This window comes from Diaporthe citri (assembly GCF_014595645.1).
Source record: "Diaporthe citri strain NFHF-8-4 chromosome Unknown scaffold_4, whole genome shotgun sequence".
Lineage (NCBI taxonomy): Eukaryota > Fungi > Ascomycota > Sordariomycetes > Diaporthales > Diaporthaceae > Diaporthe > Diaporthe citri.
The window spans coordinates 2,225,031-2,246,073 of record NW_025064849.1 but is presented as its reverse complement, the minus strand read 5'-3'; the positions used below and the strand labels follow the sequence as shown (position 1 = coordinate 2,246,073).

The 21,043-nt window shown below is 57.7% G+C and overlaps 6 protein-coding genes across 6 annotated transcripts; 4 read left to right on the top strand and 2 right to left on the bottom strand.

Moving 5' to 3' along the window:
* Positions 1–4,441: 4,441 nt before the first annotated feature.
* Positions 4,442–6,463, top strand: INS49_009764 (uncharacterized protein; the record flags this gene model as incomplete). The annotated part of the gene is made up of 3 exons (XM_043170492.1): positions 4,442–4,650; positions 4,781–5,543; positions 5,600–6,463. 3 exons carry the CDS (start codon positions 4,442–4,444, stop codon positions 6,461–6,463), a joined length of 1,836 nt encoding a protein of 611 aa, XP_043025057.1.
* Positions 6,464–8,280: 1,817 nt separating this feature from the next.
* Positions 8,281–10,340, top strand: INS49_009763 (uncharacterized protein; the record flags this gene model as incomplete). The annotated part of the gene is made up of 4 exons (XM_043170491.1): positions 8,281–8,382; positions 8,451–9,373; positions 9,485–9,930; positions 10,027–10,340. 4 exons carry the CDS (start codon positions 8,281–8,283, stop codon positions 10,338–10,340), a joined length of 1,785 nt encoding a protein of 594 aa, XP_043025056.1.
* A 1,872-nt stretch (positions 10,341–12,212) lies between these two features.
* On the top strand, positions 12,213–14,020 carry INS49_009762 (uncharacterized protein; the record flags this gene model as incomplete). The annotated part of the gene is made up of 3 exons (XM_043170490.1): positions 12,213–12,328; positions 12,428–12,646; positions 12,751–14,020. 3 exons carry the CDS (start codon positions 12,213–12,215, stop codon positions 14,018–14,020), a joined length of 1,605 nt encoding a protein of 534 aa, XP_043025055.1.
* Positions 14,021–14,671: 651 nt separating this feature from the next.
* INS49_009761 (uncharacterized protein) lies at positions 14,672–16,054 on the bottom strand (the record flags this gene model as incomplete). Its single annotated transcript, XM_043170489.1, has 1 exon — positions 14,672–16,054. The coding sequence occupies one exon, from the start codon at positions 16,052–16,054 to the stop codon at positions 14,672–14,674; it is 1,383 nt and encodes a 460-aa protein (XP_043025054.1).
* A 605-nt stretch (positions 16,055–16,659) lies between these two features.
* INS49_009760 (uncharacterized protein) lies at positions 16,660–18,306 on the top strand (the record flags this gene model as incomplete). Its single annotated transcript, XM_043170488.1, has 3 exons — positions 16,660–17,118; positions 17,186–18,009; positions 18,108–18,306. 3 exons carry the CDS (start codon positions 16,660–16,662, stop codon positions 18,304–18,306), a joined length of 1,482 nt encoding a protein of 493 aa, XP_043025053.1.
* Positions 18,307–18,660: 354 nt separating this feature from the next.
* Positions 18,661–20,214, bottom strand: INS49_009759 (uncharacterized protein; the record flags this gene model as incomplete). Its single annotated transcript, XM_043170487.1, has 2 exons — positions 18,661–19,712; positions 19,809–20,214. 2 exons carry the CDS (start codon positions 20,212–20,214, stop codon positions 18,661–18,663), a joined length of 1,458 nt encoding a protein of 485 aa, XP_043025052.1.
* Positions 20,215–21,043: the final 829 nt, after the last annotated feature.

The following is a 21,043-nucleotide window of genomic DNA, read 5'->3' as shown; positions in this document are numbered from 1 at the left end:
CCTTAAAGGGAGGGGCTCCTGATCGTCGCAATCCATAGATTGATTGTGACAGCTACTGCAGCCTCAGTGGACTGGATTTCTCTGTCTCCGACTCACCGAGTCCCTGAATATTTTACTGAGGGTTTTGGGGCAGAGGGGCTCGCTCCCGCTCGAGCTCAGCTCCTGGAGCTTTGCTCGAAACACGTGGGTCCTGTGTTCCTCGAAATGTCAGAGTGGGCCCCGGGAGATATCGCAATGGCAGATGGATCTCGTCCCGGCCACCCGACCCACAGCGGGAAAAGCATGCTGCAGCCTGCAGCGGTCAAGCTGGTGCTGGTGGTCGGCGCCGGAGCAGAAGTGGATTGATTGATCCCAGCTTGCGCCGTCCGGGATTGACATCGATCAAAAGACGAAGGGGCAGCTCTTTGGCATGTTGAAAGCTGCGATTGTGCATATGGAATTGACAGTGCCGGATTCGTACGTGCCCAATTCTTAGCGCGAGGAATGGGTCAAAGAAAGCAGACCTTGTATCTGTACACCCAAACGGCGCTATCGTGTCTTGAAAGGAGTGCCCGGGAGGATTGTTGAGCAGACGGTCTCAGCACTGACGCGCTCGTCATCGTGACAGATAAGCGTCGACATCGGGAACAAAGCCTTTTAGCACGTCCGAATTGGCTAGGAACAGGGGTGACGCGCGAGCTCATTTGTTTGGTTTTGCTCAAGACACCTAGATAGGCGCTACTACCAGACTTTGACAGCGGCAAAACTTTTTGACCTCCTAACATGTGAAAATGTTATGACAATGCACGGCCTGCTCATATTATGCAGTCCCGCGCAGGTGAGTTTTGCACGCATTCAGTGTCGGTTTTGTCGACTGTGTAACTACTTCCTGCACTGGTAATCATTGTGGTGAGACAGACAAATGCAAGCAAGATCTTGTGCGACCAGCAAGGCTGAGAACCGGCCTTGTCACATACCCACTTCGGCTCTCTTTGGGTTAGCCTCGATCTTTAGAGGATAAACGACCGGCCGAGCCGTGGGGCCGTTGATAAGGAGCACTGGCACGGTGGAGCCGGACAGCCAGACAGGCAAGAGTGACGGGTCTCGCTGGCCCATCAATGCGGCGCAAGGCCGGCGTCCCGTGGCGTTGATTGCTTAGTTTCCGATGCTCGGCGGTGCCTCGTAGTAAACCCGGATAGGCATGCTACCGACGAATCCTGAATCGTGACGGTGGCGTAAGGCTACATGCGCTGCCTGCGGCTCCGGCGATACAGTATCGACTATGTAGCGTCGGGATGCCCAAGGCAGAAGGGGTCGACCTGGATGCCTGCCGATATGCAAGCTGCACCAAAAACGAATGACATATGAAAGCCGTCTGCTGAGGCCTGCAGCTAAGTCTGAAGGTCTCTCGGCAACTTGGTTCTGCTGTCGAGAAATCAACATGTGCTCATGGGTTTTCTTTTTTCGGCAGATCTTGAATCGTTCCGATTGACACAGGGGTCAGGTATCAGGGCTGGGCTGCTAGTGGGTCTACCCAGAGCCGGTCAATTAATCGTCGAATTCTGGCCGAGCCGGCGGTTCTTTTGGGCGGTCTGGCGGTTCCCTCAATCCTCGGGCGCAACGGTCAGGGCTTGTCAGGCACAGGCGTTCGTCCTCATGCTGGTGTAGCGCTTCGGTTCGGCTACTTTTTCAGGTTTACTTGCGAGGTGCAGTTGATGTCGCTTCGTGCCAGCTGCACTAGCTGACTGGTTGCTTGCCCTCCATCGGCTGCGGACCATCCCTTCATGTGGCGTGTTATTCCCTGAAGGAAAGTCATGCTATCCCTTGCTTTTCCCGGAGGGCGGCGCAGGTCCGCCCGCCACGGCCCGCGCTGGGCAGGTAGAGACCCCGCGAATATGGGATGGTGAGGTCTGCATTTTATAGATCGACTGCAAGAGCAAGTCCAAGCCGCAGGGGGAGGTGCACCGGGTGATTGGCACGGGTAGACAGATAAGCAGGCTGGAGTGCTGGAAAAGAGGGCCATCAGGCGAGAGCTGGAAGAGATCATGCCACCGCCCCGTGACGTGGGCATGGGACGACAGTGTGGCACCTTCTAGGCCCTCTGACCGATGGTGACGAGTTACAGACCAGATCTCGTGCAGCAGGTGCTGTTTGGCATGCAGAGGCGTAGTTGATCACAACTGGGGCAGCATGGAGACTGTCGCCTTGGTGTTCCCAGCGCGCATACACAGTAGTCTCAGGGTTTGAGCATCTGGAGCCGTGGAGAGCTCCGAACTGCCGCTCGAACGCCAGGCCCCATCTTCCGTCCGATTCAGCAGTCCCACGCTGCAAGGTAGATCTTGCCCTGGCAGCCTGGCAGGTTGAAGGCCACCAATGAACTCCTCATTGTTTGCATGTACTGCACGATACGCGCTGCATGGTCTGTAGTACAGTAGTATTGCTGGCCAGAGGCGACTCCGTTTGGGCCCCTTGAGAAGGCGTAAGCGAGAGGACTGCTGTTCCGGTTGTGCCGCGACAGACACACGGCGGGGTGCTAGACGTTAGAAAAGGTGCCTTTCGTATCGAGAATAGACGCTCCTAGCGAGAGGAGGAACGCCAGAAGGGAGGTCAGATCGCGTCGTCTAGATGTCGCCCAGTCGTGGGGGCTTGGGGTGCGAGCCGACGGCCGGGGCCAAGATGTTGACCAGCAGACGAAGGCTAAATGGAAGCTTGAGGGAAGGGCCATGGAAGGATTCCCGATAAGGAAGCCACTGCTGCAGGTCGATAGTGACGGGCCGGGCTGGGCTGGGCTCGACCCTTGGGATGAGGAAGATGTACCTATGTACATGCAGTGGTAACAGCAACGAACGGAAGGGCCGATCAACAGTCACTCCCTGCCGTCATGGGGCCCGCCAGGGAGGCGAAAGAGGACAGTTCGCTAGAGTACATGTTTTCCGCAAAGTCAAGTTGGTATCAAGGTTCACGGCGGAAATGCGGAAGAGACCGGAGAATCAACGGGAAAAGATATTGCCTACCCATGACACTCACAGTCCTGGCTGGAACGCGAGCAGACCTGGACTGTACGTACTGTAGATTGCACCGACCCCGGCACGCTCTCGCGCCCTGTCCCATTTGCAAGACAACAACGGATGACGCCAGGAGTCAGTCAGTCAGTTCAGTCAGTTATTAGTGTCAGTATCAGTGTCAGTCCCGAGTACGGATACACGGTACATAGCAGTCAGTCCAAGCCCTGGATTGAATGAACCCTTTTTTTCGCCCTCCTGCATCATCCACCAAAGCCTTTGATCCCTGCCACCAAACCATGGCAGCCCACCCACCCATCGTTCATACTGTCACTGCGATTTGACACCGCCCCCAGTAGACTCGCAGAGTTCTAGATGTTGGTGACGGTGTCCCCTTTCTGTCGGCCACTAGCCAGACAGGCCGTGTGCACACCACTTGGTGTACCTAGGTAGTGACAGATGGCAAAGGTGACTGACTCTTTGTCGATGCTGGTCTCTTTGTGGCATCGCGCGTGGAAGACTCCTTTGCAGCCGTCGCCGGGACTCAAATTCCAAGGGCGATGATGTGCGAAGTCAGGGAAGGCGGAAGCAAGAAGGAAGAGGCGCCCGGCTGGCAGGGAGGCCCCTCGAGTCGAAAACGACTAGGATGTTTTCAGTGCGCAAGTATCCTTGTCGTCCTTGTCGACCCGGTATGTGGGACAAGCAACGGGCTGGAAGTCTCGCTTATTGTGACCGACCGGCGCTGGCCGCGGCCGTGTTGTACCGGTACCAGATCGCAGTCGTCTTGCAGCAGAGATGCGTGCATACGGGACCCAGCCTGGGTTCCACGTCCCAGCCCAGCTGTGTGATCCATCCGATCGCCCTTTGTGTGTACATGTGCTGCTGTCGGCCGGTCGTCGCTCATCCCATCCAGGGGGGCAACGAGCAATACATAGGCCCCCATGGGCCAATGTGCGATATCTTTTCTACATGTGGATAGGTTTGCCCGTCCTGTCTCTTCACATCCCACCCGTTCACCCCCTTTCATCGATACCAAAACAAGGTCCAGACGCCCGCCCCCACCTACTTCGTCGCCGCTGCTCGTGGGGTGTTTTTTCGCATCTTTCGATACCGGCCGTCTCGACTCGTCTCGTCACCCTGCCTGCCTCCCACACCCTTCTGCTGCCTCCGCCGGCCACCAGACCAAGGGTCCAATCCACTCACAGCGCGCTACGGTACAGCACTTATCGTCGCATCTCTGATACGGGCCACTTACAGCACGCGCAAACGATTCATTCCCACTTCTGCCCGGTATTACCACGCCCATTTACATTTTTTTTCGCCTCACCAGTACCCACTTTGCTTCCATGATCTGCATTGGGTTCCTGGATTAAAAACAAGCGACCCTGCCTGGCGGTCCCTCACTCTTCCCACCCTCGGGCCATTGCGATTCTCATGCACAGAGCAACCAGAGTTTGAGAATGCCCTCGTTTAACCCTCTGGCCAACGTCACCGGGCGCAACGCCTACACGCTTTTCGAAATTAGGCTCGACAACGATTTCCTGGTCTTTCGAGGCAACGACCATGAGTCCTCGGGGCAACTGCTGAAGGGCACTGTCGTGCTGTGTCTGCCATCAGCCCTGAAAGTAGACGATGTGCATCTGCGACTGGTCGGAACTGAAAGGTTGAAGTGAGTTTGTTGTAGTGCTCTCACCAGCTGGTCTCTACATCACCGCTCTGTCCCCCCCCTTGCACCTGACTTCCTCACTACCCAAGCAGTTCCTCCTTCCAGAGAGCTTTCTCACTGACAGCCATACCAGCTGGACGGACGCGCGGGTTACGCCGACGGGAATCTCAAATCAGAAGGTCGATCGCACCAACATTTTCTTCCAGCACAGATGGCGGCCTTTTGTGGGCGGCAGCTCGGGGAAGAGCACCCTGCTTGAGAAGGGGAATTACGAATGGCCGTTTGAGCTTATGCTGCCAGGCGACTTTTGCGAATCCATCGAAGGAATGCCCGAGGCCAGCATCACTTATCACTTGAAAGCGACCGTTGCGCGCGGCAAACTCGCCTACGACCTGCATGCGAAGAAGAGGGTGAGGATCATCCGCACCCTCGAGTCCTCGGCCCTGGAATTCCTGCACGCCATGAGCGTCGAAAACATCTGGCCAAACAAGGTCGAATACAGCGTCGTGATCCCCACCAAGGCCATCGTATTCGGAAGCTCCATCCCGCTCGAGACGAGGTTTACGCCCCTGCTGAAAGGTCTAGAGATCGGGGATATCAACTGCAGGTTGATGGAGGTCCATGAGATAATGGTGACGACAATGCAAGGGCACAGCATACGAGAACACAAGAGGGAACGCGAGGTAGCGCACTGGACGCTCACGGTAAATCGGGAGGAGCACTGGAACGACATGATCGAGGATTCTGGCCAGGAGGGCTGGGTCCTGAACGCAAATCTCGATCTCCCCAGAAAGTTGGGCAAGTGCATGCAAGACACCAATGTGCACGGCATCAAGATAAGACACAAGTTGAAGATGGTGGTCGCACTGCACAATCCAGACGGCCACGTCTCCGAGGTAAGTCATCTGCCAGCAGATGGGACATGGAGTCGCAGACTGACCGTATCTACCAGCTCCGTGCAACCCTCCCCGTGACGATATTTATCTCCCCGAACATGCCCCTGGACGACGACGGCAACCTGGTGCGCCAGTCACCACACGAGACCAACCAGGCACAGCGCATGCATGGCATCGCGCCGCCCGGCTATGGCGAGCATGTTCTCGATCAGCTCTACGATGAGGTTGACATGAACGGCTTGCAGAGCGGGTTCCAGACACCAGCAGTCCAGTCTGGCGTCAACACGCCCTTCTACGCACTCTCCCGGGCTGGCTCGGCTGAGAACCTGCATCAGATGTCAGGGATGGCAGTGCCTCCTGCAGCGCTTAGCTCGCGGCTGCAGGACGTGTCTCTCAATGCGTCAGACAGGAGTCAATCGTACCACAGCCTCAGCGGGGCGACGACAGGCGGGGCGACGACGCCGCACTCGCAGCCACCACCGCCCGACAGCAACCACAACTCCCCACCACCCTCAGAGCCGCTGTCCAGGTCAAATAGCGGCGAGGACCAGTCCGGCATAAATACACCGGAACACGTCGAGATGGAGAGCCTCAGCAAGGTGCCCAGCTACACCACGGCGATCAAGACGCCCGCGCGGCCCCTTAGCACCGGGGAGGGTCTGGTTTTACCCGACTACGACTCTGTGGTGAGCGCGCCAACGACACCGACACTCCACAACGCACCGACAATAAATCCCCTGGACTCGATCCCTGAGGCGGCGACCACCGAGACCACGACCCAACCACCACCGCGGCCTCGCCCATCTCGAAGGCAGACCTCATTGGGGTTCAGCAACCTGCTCCACCATCACCACTTCGGGGTTGAAGACGATGTCCGTCGGAGGCTGCATCTGTTGCAGGCTCGAGCCCAGCCCTACTAGAAACAGGTTTTGGGCGCGCGAGTCCGTCGTCCGCCCGGCCGGTGGCTGTGGTTCCCAAGCGGAGTCCCAAGGCCTGCTTAGCAGATGCCCTCACTTTCCGGGCGGTCGACCATTGTTTTTTTTTTTTTTTTTTTTTTTTTTTGTCGTTTTGACCAGCGTTGATGCAAGAGATACAAACACGATCATGAGAGTATTAATACGGGATCATCAAAGGGATGCATGCATGAAGCATAATAGACAGTGTCCGCAAAGGACGGAGTTTTTGGACATAGGGACCGTTTATACCCCAAACCGCCTTGATTTGGTAGATGAATAATAGACTCCAAGCATTCATCTCACAGCTCATTGTGGTCTCAAATATCCTGCGCAGATGACAAGTAATTAAGAAAGACGGAACTAAGGCAGAGCTTCTACTGTCTATGCCTTGAACTTTCTGTAAGGGGCAGGAAGACTTCCCCCCAGGATGCTGCCGAATTGGATGCTACCCACAGAAATCAAGACTACTTTGTAGTCACTCTGCTTGAGCCACACGTCAACACTCGCCCTATCTATGAGCTGCACGTGGTTCTCTGGGATGAGACCTGCCGACTGTGTGACAACTGGAGACCTGCAGATGCAATGCCATTGAGCAACAGAACGACTGCTGCCGTCTCAAAAGGGCCAACCACATCTACCTATTTAGCCTTCTTGTCCGTACTCTGTCTGCCTCGACGACGGTGGATCATTGTAATGTTGCCACACCACGAGAAACAGCCTGTCGTTCCCCCAGGTGGTCCAAGACAACGCTTGAGTCTAAAACACAGCTAGCTAGCGCGATGCGACCGGCGGAGCACGCGAGGGAGCCTGCCACACCTGTCACCAGCAGAACCTTGTCCCATGAGCCCAACCAGACCTTACTTTTGCGGTCTTGCTCTTTTCTAGTTCATCAGGCGACCTTTCAGAACAGCCAGACAGGCAGGGCCTTCCCCGAAAACCTTCGCACACTGCGACGGGCTCGCAGGAAACTCCCGCCCCGATGCAGTAAGGCGCCCAAGGCGACACGTGGTGCTGCGGTCCAAATGTGTGGTCCGTCAAGCTTTTGGTGTGGACCGCGACTGCCGCTATTGACCTGGGACCGCTGGGTCCCGACTTCTCAAAGCCAAGGAAGCCGCATGTGGCTTTTCCGCACCGCGCTGCACTACGTAGGCTACGTATGCAGAGAAAGAACGCGGATTAGGGGACCGCTACGTCATCGCCACGGTCGTCACCACTGAATCCAGGGACACGGCAGACCGGGTGTTATATAGCCTAAGGCAGTCGGTCGATCAGACGTGACAACACCACATATCTGGGTTTCCTACAGCACCGTCAAAGCGCTGCCAAACAAGACCAAAAAATCATAGGTAAGCAATCCAATTATTATCCCATCTCGCCGTGCCCTGTGCCTGTGAGGCACCTGCAGGCAGCTTGAACCGAAGGCTCCGTGCGGCCCCCACACAAGGTTCATCAATCTCGTCTGTCGAGATCGTCACAGGGGTCCTGAGTGCTGCGTTGCGACGGCCCCACTGGGGGGTGAGCAGCTTGGCCCCCCTGAGCTCTATCTACTGATGAGCTGTGCCGTGTCATGACGGTCCGATCAACAGTACATCGCTCTACGGCCTCACTTTTGCAGCCTCAAGATCTCCTGGCGGTCGAAGCTGTCGATAGATATTGACTTCAGGTAAAGTTGAAGATTGCATGCTGACACTGCCTCTTAGTACTTGCGAATCACGCCATCCTCTCGCCTTTGATAGCTCATCCCAGACCCGATATCTCGGAATCAGACGACTGCATTCACGATGGCCGACGACATAAAGACGTTGCCCCAGAGGTCGGGCACTGTTATGACCAAGTCGAGCACTTTCAGCGAGTCCGCCGTCCCTGAGACAGATCCTGGAACCGTACGTAGTCCCGTGTCCTGCTGTCTTTTGCGCCGACGCCAGCACTAGACGACTGACCGAGACCATAGACCGCTGGGCTGCTTGCCGAACGTCTGCAAGCATGGAAGCACGCCGTGGGCTACCTTGAAGAGTACATGGGCGCCATTGAGAAGATCCACAAGGAGCAGTCAAAGGAGTACGAGAAGGTCATGAAGACCATCTCCAAGCCGTTGCGCGAAGGTCACCACTTCGACCAGAATCTGGGCGGCGTTGCCGGTTTCTACGAGAACTTGCGTCAGAACACGCAGGCTCTGATCAACACCAACGCCGAGACCGAGAAGAGCATCAAAGGCTCTGTTCTCCCCATCCTCGACCGGCTCCATAAGGAGGTCAAGAACAAGTCCAAGGAGCTGGCTGGCGGCGCGGTGAAGGGCGCCAAGGAGGTCGAGAAGGCTCGCAACGTTACTCAGAAGCATATCGAACTCCTCGGCCAGCATGCTGCATCTTTCGAGTCCACTGGCGGCAAGATGAACCCCACGGAGGACCCCTATGTCATCCGGAGAGGTGTCCTGCATCGCCTGACCAAACAGGTTATCGAGGAGAACAACCACCGCAACGATCTCATTGCAGTGCAGGGCAACTTCCAAGACTTTGAGGCCCACGTTATCCAAGTCCTTCAACAGGCCATGGAAGTGTTCAACCAGTTCGCCGGTGGGCAGGCCGAGAAGACTCGGGCGCTCTATGCCGATATGCTCGGCGCCGCTCAGAGGATTCCTCCGGACATGGAGTGGCAGGCATTCTCCCAGCGCAACGCTGACATCCTTATCGACCCGCAAGACCCACCCAGGACGGTCGAGGCCATTGCATTCCCCAACCAGGAGCATAACTCGACCGAGCCGCTCATTGAAGGCAGCCTCGAGCGCAAATCACGAAACAAGTTGTCTTGGGGGTTCTCGACCGGCTACTACGTGGTGACTCCTTCAAAGTTCTTGCACGAGTTTAAGTCAGATGAGTGAGTTGCTTCCTCTTATTGCTGCGAGACTACTCTGGACAGACATATGCTGTGGCTCTGTCTCTCGCCATTTCCACCTGGGGGAAAGGATACTGACTACAAGTGTCATAGCAATGCGGCCAAGGATCCAGTCCCAGAGCTTTCCATCTACCTTCCTGAGGCAACCATTGGAACCCCCAATGGGGACAAGTTCAACATAAAGGGCAAGGACAAGTCCAAGACCATGAGCAGCAAGCTCACGGGGTCTGCTGAAATCTCTTTCAAGGCGCACACGGCGGCGGATGCCCAGCGGTGGTTTGAGGTGATCTCCAAGGTCGCAGGAGCCAATGCGGCCGTCGAAAGCACGCCCGCCAGTCCTGTTGTTGGCAGTGGGGATTCTCCGGTAATGAACGAGGCCCACGACCTGGAGGCAGAGAGGCCGGCAGAGGGGTCAGCGGGAACGGTTGGAACTAACCAGAGCACCGAGCAGAAGCAGGAGCACGCCGGACAGACTTCGGGCATCACGGGCGAAGACACGGTTGCCAGCCCGACGGCTGTGTCGCCATCGGACACCAAGGGTAAGGAAGCTGCGGACCATCAACCAACCATCCCACCATCTGCGGCCAATACGACTGAGACAAAGGCAACTGCTCCAGCATCAGGAACTTAGAAAGTCATCACCGAGACGAAGACCACGGCGGCAAAGGTTGATACGAATTCGCGTTACGAGAGCTGGGGGGACCCGAGAGACGAGTTATTTGGCGGGACGAAGGCCTGGGGCAGTGATGGCTCCTGGCGAGCAATGGATGGGGGAGAGACCACGCTGGCAGCCGATGACGACGGAAACACGTTCAATGATGCGAAGCTGAGCCACACTCAGCCGTGGAGGTCGAGGTACCCGACGCCACGTGATCTGAAGGAGCGGCTGGCGAAGAGCTCGTCTTCGTACGACAGGATACAGGACACAGCGCTCTGGTGGGAGGTATAAGTCGGATAACAAAGGACGATGACAAAGCTGCAGTGGTCTTAATAATCGGCCAGATTGGGGGGGGGGGGGCTCTGCGTTTCAAGCACCAACAATATTTAATGCTCATTCGGTTACATCGCGGCAGGAGGTTTGAACATCGGGTCCTGTCGTTCTTATCGATTCCCTTCTTTTAACGAGTATACGCAGGACAAATTTAGCACTCCCGACAGACTTTTTCTACTTGGCTCGCCCGTGTGACGAGCATCTCATACCGGATTCGTCCTTTGCATTGCTGACTGCAGCTGCAGGGTGCGCCGCGGTTTGGGGGCTGAAGTTGCCGCATGACCGCGTCAAGCGAGGTCCACATGGGGTTTGTCTTTCTTTTCTCTCCGAGAAGCAAATGCACAGTCTGCATACCAGCGCGTTTCGCCATACTTATTTGCGTAGGGTCTCAGAGTATGTCTACTTGCGAGCCGCCGCCCCATGTTTCATAATCAGCCTCCACGAGGCTGGGCGATAAAGTAGTCTATTTTTCGACGGCCACGATACATACAGTACTCGGAGGCCAGGCTGAACCTGAACCCAACGGACGGAAATACAAAGTCGCGCTGCAAGACGAAAATCCTTCCCCCGCTTTTGGCAGAGCCTGGCTTGTTGTCATTGTACCTTTCGGAACCTCTACGGCCCAGCCAGAGCCGACTACTTCAAGGCAAACGAGGCCGCAGCAGGCTCTGAGGGGTTTTCCAGAGCCAGTCGCCCAGGCCCAAGCCACGTTTCCAAAAGAGGCCACCTTGGTGGCAGGCCGGTGAGGAGGAGAAGGCCACGGGGAGGAGAGGGGGTGAGCGCCCCCCTCCTCCTACCCCCTCCAAGGTGTACAGTAAGGCCCGGCCCAGGGCGGCTGTTCGAAACCCACCCCACAGCCCTGGCGCTCGACGCCCGAGGCCAGCCATTCCGATCCTGCCGGACAGATGGCACCGTTACATGTAGAATGTCTGAGATGCCTGGGAGCTCTCCAGAGTGATCGACCAACCAGGCCGCGTGAAGCTGTGGTGGGTGGTGGGTGGTGGTGCGGAACGGAATACCACGCAGTTCGCGCCATATGGGCGCCTACTGTCGGACTTTTTTTGCTGCTGCTTACACTTCGCCTATTCTCAGCTCCTTTGCTGGGACGGGCCGCGCTCCATCGTCTCTGGTCGCCTAGCTTCTTGCCTTGCCCATATCTCCTCACCTCGGATGCCTAAAAACGGTTGTCATGTATCCCACACCCGAGGCTCCCTGGTCTGATGGCCGCGGTGCCAGACCGATTTTCTGGGGCAGATTTTGACTCATCATCGAGATCGCGAGTGAAGCTCTACGTGTCCAGAGCAGGGCAGCCTGCTGTCTTTTAGTAGACACGATTGTGCTTCCCTCTTCTATGGGGCGGCGTGGGAGATCTTGGAGGACTGGGTCGAAGCGAGGCCTGCCAGCCTACCATGGCCCGGTGAGGCTCCAGGGACAGGGAATCGTAGACTTGGGCGTAGAGGTTCCATTGGGTGCCTTGTTATTCACAGTTATCTATAGCACTCAGAATTATCCCACCGTCCCCGTCCCCGTCCCCGTCCCCGTCCCCGTGCCCCTCCCCCGTTCCCAAGAACGCCTCGCTGGGCGCCCGTCACCTACGCCTCGCACTACTTCTATGATGCCCCTCCTCCCGAGCCCTTCCCCCATAGCCCTGTCTCCCTGCTCCTATATCCAGAACACATATTGTCCGAGGCAAGAGAAGAAACCCAGCTTCCAGCCATAACTAATGCCTCACGCCGCCCGACCCGGCCTCCCCCAGGCTGGACCACAGCTATCCAGGACCGGGGACCACACCACTCCGGCGTGAAGCCCGTGGTTTAAAAGCAGGGAAAGATGACCAAAGAGTGGCTCAAGTACCGGACGACGATCCTGGGCCTTTACAAGGACCAGAGCAAGACCCTCGATGAGGTGAGGCGGATAATGAAGGAGGAGTATGGGTTCGAAGCATCGTGAGTTAACCAACCAATCCCCCAACCACTGCTCCCGCCCACTTTTCCTGGAGCTGTGTCGGCGTGTCCCCTCTCGCTGACAGACATGCCCGTCTCCAGAGTCCGGGCGTATCGGTCCCGTTTTGACAAGTGGAGAGTCCACAAGTACAACTGCGCGCGCCGGCGGGCGGCGACAGTGACGGCGGCGGGCGGCTACCAGCAGCAAGGAGGGTATCTGCGTGGAAATCGGGACGGCCACGTCCAGAGGCCGCACGCCGAGTGCCAGTTCCTGCCCGTGGGGAGGCATTACTCCGCACCCGACGTGTTGGTAACGGAAAGGTGAGCTATGCTTTGTTCTCTGCCCATAGTCTCGAGGCCTCTCCCAGACTCCTGTCCGCCCCGTCGACGTTCACATGGCTAATCTGCCCTCAATCCCTATGCAGCGATGTCCGCCCGTATACACCACAGGGGTCTTACACGCGGTCGGGGATCAAGTCTGAGCCACATGTGGACAGCGAAACCAGCCCTAGGGTCCTGACCGTCGGCGGAGACTTTCCCGGACAGGCGTATCGCCCATGGTATGAGTCGCACAGCGAGAACATCGCAGACTCCACACACCAAGCCCCGAAGGCGATGGGCGTGGCCAGCTCGCCGACGCGCATGCTCCTCAACAGCGGCCTCCCTGTCCGCTCAGACAACAGCCTCTACCACAACACGGAACAGCTCCACTGGATCATGCACGCAATCCAGCTCCCGCTCCAGCAGCACGCCCTCGAGTCGCTGCGGCAGTGCCTCCTGTGCAGCCCGGACGTGACCCGCGCCCTCCCGAGCGGCGAGACCCCTTTCTCCCAGCTGGCCAACATGTTCTGGCAGCAGCTAGCCTCGGACGGCACGCTGGGACCCGACCCCGTGTGGAAACTGGCCTGCGAGTGCCTGCGGCATTGCCTCGTTTTGGGCGCGGACCCGGACGTCCTGGTCGGCGACAGGCCCTTCCTCTTCCGGATCCTCGAGCAGCCCGCCAGGACCAGGGCGTTCGGGCTTCTCTGGCCCTTCGTGTGGCGCCTCGCCTTTGAGGCCAGCCCGGTCAGCAACAACCACGGCTTCAACGCGCTCCACTCGCTGCTGCTACTGCCCCCGGGCGACGAAACCGCGGCCCCTGCCCCGGCACCCACGACAACAGAGGCCTCCGCCCGCGCGCACCTGACCAAGCTCCTAATCGGCCGCGTCGCGGCGGCGGGGCGACTGGCCGACCGCAACGCCGCGGGGCTGACGGCCCTCCAGCAGTACGTCTACCACGCCGCGGCGCGCGACCCGCCCGAGCACGTCCTCGCCATCTGCGCCGAGCTCGTCCGGCACGAGGGGCAAGCTGCCGCCGCCGGCGGTGGTGACACGAGCGCCGTTGTCCCGCTGTCGTTCGTCGGGGAGCTGCGCGCCGGGAAGCTGCCCCCGGGCCTGCAAGCCCACGACGCCGGCGGTGGTGGTGGCGTTTCCGCCGCCGCAAGTTTCTTGCCCTTCGTGTGGACCTCGGCGTGCCAGCAGAGTCTGAACGGGGACGCCGCCGCCGCCGAGGACCACCTGGATGTTGTGCTGCTTTGCGCCGGCGGGCGGGTCGATGCTGAGGGCCTGAGGGCACTGCTGCCGCGGCCGGCGGTGGTGCCGGTCGCTCTTCCTAGTCCCGTCTCGCCAAGAGGGGAGATCAAGTATGCTTGGTAATGGCGCCTAGTTTGGAGCCGTGAGACGTGATGAGAAGAAGAGAGGGAGAGTGAGGTAAAAGGGCGGATGATGCAATGCAACAAGGCGCGGAGGCTGACTTGGGAAGTCATTCGCTTATCAGGAGTCTGTCTGTCTGGTGGCCATTTTCTTTCCTTTCTTTCCCTTTCGCAATGTGTTACTTTTCCCCTAAGTTGATCCAGTCAGCAAGACTGCAAACCCAGGTCCACAGTACTGGGATAGACGTATCCCCAAGAACAAGACGAGGTCGGCAAAGATTCTTCAAAAGCATGTATAACAAACAAGCCTGTTTCTCGATTATCAGCAGATTCTCAGTAACGCAAGGCGAATTATTTTCGCTTTGGTATCAAATCATGATTTCGTTATCTTCTCTACCTGAAGATCACCTCATGGGAACGCCTTTGGTTGGGCCCTTTGCCCAAACCTGAACCATGTGGCCTTCGAGACATAAGGACTTTCGACGGCCTGAGCTGTCTGCCTGATAATCTCCTCTGTGGCCTGTATCGTGGTGCCTACTTGATCCATCTTCGTCTTCACCCACCATCGTCAACGGCAAGAAAACATGAGGCCCATAGTATAGCACAATCGAGGAGTTGCGGGAGTCGCCGTGTGGTGATGTCCAAAGCGTCAGCCCTACACCTTGTAGAAGCAGAATCCCACATAGAAGGATGCGGCCTCCATCTCCTCCGGCGAGACCAGAAATTCGCCCCCGTGCCTCTGTCGTACACCCATCCGCTCGCTCAAGGGTCCCAGCGTAGGGTCATCCTTCTCCGTCTTCCATATGTCGGAGAAACTCTTGTGGTACTGCAACTCAAGGTTGTAGTCCTCAGCCAGAGCTCGGAAGGCCTCCCATGGGACAACGTACTCGGGCACCTCCTCGACGGCCTCGTGTAGGAAGAAGTTGTACTTCCAGCCAAAGGGAGGACGAAAGATACCGTCTTCTGGGGTCTTACCCGGGAACCTAACCCGATAAATATCGTTGCCCCACTCAGCAGTCGGCTCGGCTTCACCCTCTTCCTTCTCCTCGCCCTCCTCAAGCTCGCCCTCCTCTTCGGCCTTGGGCTCCTCCCCGTTCTTCTCGGCCTGTTCAGCTTTGGGCTTCTGCTTCGCATTGAATTCCTTGACCTTCTCGCCTATCACGTCGGAGTTGGGAATGGTGCCAATCAAGCGGCCGCCTTTCTTCAAAGAGCCAGCCACGTTCTTCAGCATCTGGCGTGCCTTTGCCTCACTCTCAAACGCGTAGTGCATGCAGAACATCATGGAGACGACATCAAACCCGCGCTCGCTGCTAATGTTGGACTGTGTGTAGCCCACCTGCCGTACGATTTCGATGTCTTCGATTGTTTCGGCGAAGCAGTCCTTGACATGGAATCTTGCCTCGAACAATCGTGGCTGAGGGCGTCGATAGCTTCCCCCACGACCGCCCCTGCCGCCGTGCCGGTCCCGCTGCGACATGGTTCTGTATCTCTCCTTTGCCTGGTCAATTGAGATGTCCGCCGGGTCTAGCCCCACATACAGTTCCACAGTCTGTGGCGCTTGCTGCCATTTGCCCAGGTCGCCTCCCTTCCCGCATCCAATGTCCAGGATCAATAGCTCTCGACCACTCGAGATGCCCCTCTCGAACGCGCCAGGTGTGTGATCCTCGTCGGGGGCAAACTTCTGTATGATGCAGCTCTTGATCCAGTTGTTGAAAGAGCGCAGTCCCTTGATCCGGCTGTCGGTCTTGCGCCAGTCGCGGCCTCGCTCGGGTACTGCGTTGTAGTGAGCGCGGACTACATCGTTGATGGCTGCGCGCTGCGTTTCAGCCTGGGATGCAGCTGCATGCTGCTCGCGCTCGCGCTCGAGGGCACGCTGGCGGAGCTCCTCGCGCTGGGCTTCATTGATGCGCGACCGTTGGCCAGGTCGCTTGAGCTTGCGCGGCTGTTCAGAACCCGAGGGAGATGTGCTTCGCTGTCGCTTCTTCGCAGGCGCCAGGGCCTTGGCATCGTAGGGTTGAGGGAGATCGTCTCCTGCCATGATAGAAAGGTTGCGGTTGACTTAAGATGATTTGGTAGAATGGGCGAAAGAAGGGTTGCCAGAACCTGCGTAGCGGATTCGAGTGTGTTGTTCCCGGTTGACTGTGAGGAAGTCGAGAGTCTTGGTTTGAGACTGGAACGAGCCTTCCTGTCTCGACATTCGCCGCTGTTACCTGAGAGAATGGATCCCCCACGAGATTGCTCCACGGAAATGCTCTTTGCGCCAGGACTTCTGGCTTTAAAATAGGGAAGAAGGGGAGGGAGCGATGTAGAAGGTTAGGAAGGGGCCCAGTCAATCAGCCGAGCCTTGGGAGCAGCACCCCAGCATCGCGCCGAATGAGGAAGGCGGAGAGGTACCTAGGTACTCAGGTACTTGGCAAGCGCATGGATCCACCCCCAGGCGGGCGATTTAGCGGGCATTACGTTGGTGCTGTCAGCCTGAGCAGTGGCATTCTAAGAGCTTCACTCCTCCCAAAGCTTCTCCAGCATCCAAAGCCTAACAAGAACAACCAACCCGGCGTCCGAAACCCCTTCCTCAATCGCCGTGCTCTCCCGTCCTTCCTCATTCCCCGCTGCCATCGACCTCATCTCCATTCAAACGTGAACATGGGCTCAGATCCTCAGTACGCGAAATGGCCTCTGCTGCCCCTGTCGCAGCATGTGTTCACCCTCACAAACCCCTACGCCTCGCGGCCAACCCAGGACGCCGCCGTCAAGAAGCTGCAGGATGCCATCGAGGAGCACAAGATGGCACCCCTGTACAGGTACCTGGCACATCCGCTCGAGGGCATCCTGAACGCCGTGGGCGAGGGCGGCGCCAATGTACCCGGCAAGCCTCTGAGCAGGAAGTCGAGCGCGGCTGGCATGATCGCCACCAAAGGACCCACAGCAACTGTCACAATTCCCTGGGACGAGGGCTTGTACCAGAAGCTGAAGGAAGAGAATGACCGGGAGCTGGAGGAGATCCAAAAGGAGGAGGACGAGGCCGTTGAGAAGGCTGGCGATTCGGAGATAATGGCAGCGAAGGGTAAGAGGGCTGAGTTCTGGGCGCGGGTTGGTGACAAGGTATGAACACATCAGAGATACCCCGGCCCTCTACACTATAGTGGCTAACATGTTGTCATCTACCCAGGAGAAAGCCATAACAACCTACGAAGACGTCTTCGAGAAGACCGGCATCCTCGGCACCAAGATCGATCTCGTCCTCGCCATAATACGCATGGGCCTATTCTACGGCGACAAGCTGCTCGTCAAGAAGGAGGTCGAGCGCGCCAAGACCCTTGTCGAGAGCGGAGGTGACTGGGACAGGCGAAACCGCCTCAAGGCTTACGAGGGCTTGTACCTGCTCACAGTGCGATCGTACAACCTGTCTGCGCCCCTCCTCCTCGACTCTCTATCCACATTCACGTCCTACGAGCTTTGCACCTACTCCAATTTGGTCGTGTACTCTGTCCTCGCAGGGTCCGTCAGCCTCAAGCGGGTCGACTTCAAGAGCAAGGTCGTCGACGCCCCCGAGATCAAAGCCATCCTGGGCGATGGCGAAGACAAGCTGGCCGCCCTCAGCGGACGCGTGTCCGCCGGACCCAGCGCGGACGACCCCGCAAACGAGGGCGACTCTGCTACTCAGGCACAGGCAGCAGCTAAGAAGAAGGCCGTCAACCTCACAACGCTCGGCTCCAGCAGCGACCAGCCCGAGGCCGAGATGGCGGTGGACTTCTCCCCGCTGGCCAAGCTGGTCAGCAGCCTGTACAGCGGCCGCTACAAGACCTTCTTCCAGTCGCTGGCGCTCGTAGAGGAGCAGTTCCTCACCCAGGATCGGTACCTGCATGAGCACAAGAACTGGTTCATCCGTGAGATGCGGCTGCGCGCGTACCAGCAGTTGCTGCAGAGCTACAGGGTCGTCGGGCTCGAGAGCATGGCCAACCAGTTTGGCGTCACGGTGGACTTCTTGGACAGGTTCGTTGCCCTCACCCCTAACTTCTTCACAAACTCACTTCAAACTTCCCTTCCTCGCCGTTTGGTTTTCAAATTACGCAATACTGACATTCGTCCAGGGATCTCGCCAAATTCGTTGCTGGAGGCCGCATCCCGTGCACCATCGACCGGGTGTCGGGCAAGGGCGTCATTGAGACGAACCGGCCTGATGACAAGAATAAGCAGTACCAGGACGTCGTGCGCCAGGGCGACCAGCTGATCACCAAGTTGCAAAAGTACGGCCAGGCTGTAAGACTCCGTGGAAGTGAGAGGGCTTAGACACACATCAAAGCGCGACCATAGACTCGAGAAGGGAAAAGCGGATGCTGGTGGCATGGCACATTGATGGGGTGCCCAGCACAAGGCCCAAGCCACACTGTATGTATGATACCTAGACACAGATGAAATGACTTATGGGGCATTCAAGCAAGTCCTCCGAATTGAGGTGGGAATCTTGTGTTACATTTCCATTTCCGTCATGTACTCATCTATGATGCAGCACTGTCATGAAAAATATCGCCGATTTGCATCCAAAGGCGAACGTCATGCCATGTCATGTCCAAATCCACTCAGATCTAAGCAATGAGTGAGGACGTCTGTTCTCCTCTTTGTTCCCGTTTCCAATGTGACTGTCTATCGGTACTTGTTCATGAACTCCTCATGAAACTTAACAATAGAACCGACCCACTCGGTGCCAGGGGCGAGGAAAGTCGTCCGGAAGTGCAGCGTGCCCTCCTTCTGGCCGAATCCGCTGCCGGCAACAAGACAGACTCCCGTGGCCTCCAGCAGCCTCAGGCAGTAAAACTCGTCGGGCGCGCGTCCCTCGGCCTTGGCCGCCTCTATGGCCTTGGCCGGGATCTTGACGGTGGGGAAGAGGTACATGCTGCCCTGGGGCTCGCCGCACTCGACGCCCTCCATCTTCTCGAAGGCGTGCCACAAAGCATAGGCACGCTCCTTGAGGTTGTTAAAGATGCCGTTGTACTCCTTGTCGTACAGCTCGTAGCTTGGGTCGCCGGGCTTGGGCGGGTTGACCATGAGCTCGACCAGGCACTGCCCGATGACGGGCGCGCACAGGGTGATGGACACGAACTTGTAGATCTCGGCCTGCACCTTGGGGTCGAAACCCACCAGCTCGAAGTAGCCGCCACGGTGGCCGCACTCACCCACCATGCCCTTTGAGACGGACTGCAGAGAGGCAAGCTCGACGGCATCGTACTTTCCGGGATTCTCCTTCTGCAGCGACCTGAGGACCTTCTTGAAGGAGACGAACTTGCCAACAAAAACGTTCGTCTGGTACACCTCGTCCGCCATAACAACCAGCTTCTCCTCGCGCGCGAAGTCGAGTACGCTGCGGATGTCGGCCTCGGACAAGCTGGCGCCGGTTGGGTTGCCTGGGTTGATGATGACAATGGCGCGAACATCGACGCCCTGCGCCTTTGCGTCAGCGCAGGCCTTCTTGATAGCCGAAACGTCGGTGCCCCAGTTCTGGGACTCATCAAGGTAGTAGGGAACGCATGTGGCGTTCAGGACGGCGAGGGCAGCAGTGTACAGAGGGTACTGGGGAATGGGCACCAAGACACCTGTGTTGGGGCTCTCGCAGATAATGTGCAGAAGGGTGTTGACGCCCGAGGAGGCGCCACCCGAGAGGTAAATGTCAGCTTCATTGGCTGGGAAGCCATCTCGTCCTGCGGCACGTCAGCCTCATCCAATGTAAACCCTTCCACGGTGACCCCCGTCTGCACGTCTATCGTTGCTCTCTCCTAGATCAAGGGTAAACTCACTCTCCAGAAAGTCAGCAATGCTCTGCCTGATGGCGGGGACGCCGTTGCTGGCGCTGTATGCTCCGACCGAGCCAGCCTTGCTCAGCAGCCACTTGGCCCTCTCGATGACATCGGTCTTGTAGCCAAGTCGGTTCAGGAGAACATCCTCGTGCTGCAGAAGCAAAGGGTTCTCGAGCAGACTCAGGACCTGTCTGAAGAAGGTGATGGGCTTCTGGTCGAGCTGCTGGGGGTTGCCGATGTTGGCGGAGATGACCTGGGTGAATGGGAGGTCGGTGTCGCCTCTAGCGAGCTTTGCACGGTACTCCTCAGACTTGACGGCGAGCTCGCCTCGGACGGCGTACTTGGCCTCCCTGACGTGAGGGTTGACGTTGTTGATATTCAGCCTCCCTGCCGGTGTGGACGACATTGTGCGGCGGGTCTGTGTGTGAGGCTGCAGCTGGTGAGGAAAGCCGGCTGTGGGTGTCAGAGGGGTCGGCGCGGAAGAAGCTGCAAAAAAGCGATATGGCAAAGTTAGATATGCTGTCAGAGGCAAATATGGCCGATAGAAGTGAGAGTGAAATGGATGACGCCTGGAGTTGAGATGAGGCACGTTGCGATGGAGACTGAGATGAGTCAAGCAACAAGAATATTGGATGTAGCCAAGCAGCAGGGGAAGAAATGGAGAGTTTCAAGACTATGTCAGGGAAGACAGAAATGCGCGCAGCCCAGACGGACCCTGGAAAGAAAAGCTTCAGATCTCGTGGGGAAGCTACAAACAAAATCTCGCAAGCATGCGGACACAACAACAAGTACCGAAGTGACCTGTCGATTAGATAGACATCACAGCATGGTGGGGCGATTCTGTCTCTGTGGCTGTCTTTGAGTGTACCACGAGCACCTGCCATGTGCACCTTGCACTTGCACTAGCACCTGGGGCGGCTCCTGCGCCTTCCTGCTGCTACTCCTGCGCCCCGTGGCCAGTGGCCCGGCCGAGTTGGCCGACATCGGGGGCGGTGGACGGGGATGCGTACTGCGGGAAGCTGCGGGACAGAAATCGTCGACCGAAAGCTGGGCGGCCAGTAAGCTAGCCCTCAGCCAGCCAGCCACACTTGAGGCCATCACCGGGTTTCAAGGTCTCGGCCGCCAGCATCTGTGCCCCCAAAATATAGTGGTGGATCGTGCGCGGCGGGACGTTGAAGGTTGATCGTTGATCGCGGTGACAGCGACGGCTGTCACTTTGAGGTCGGGCGATCTCT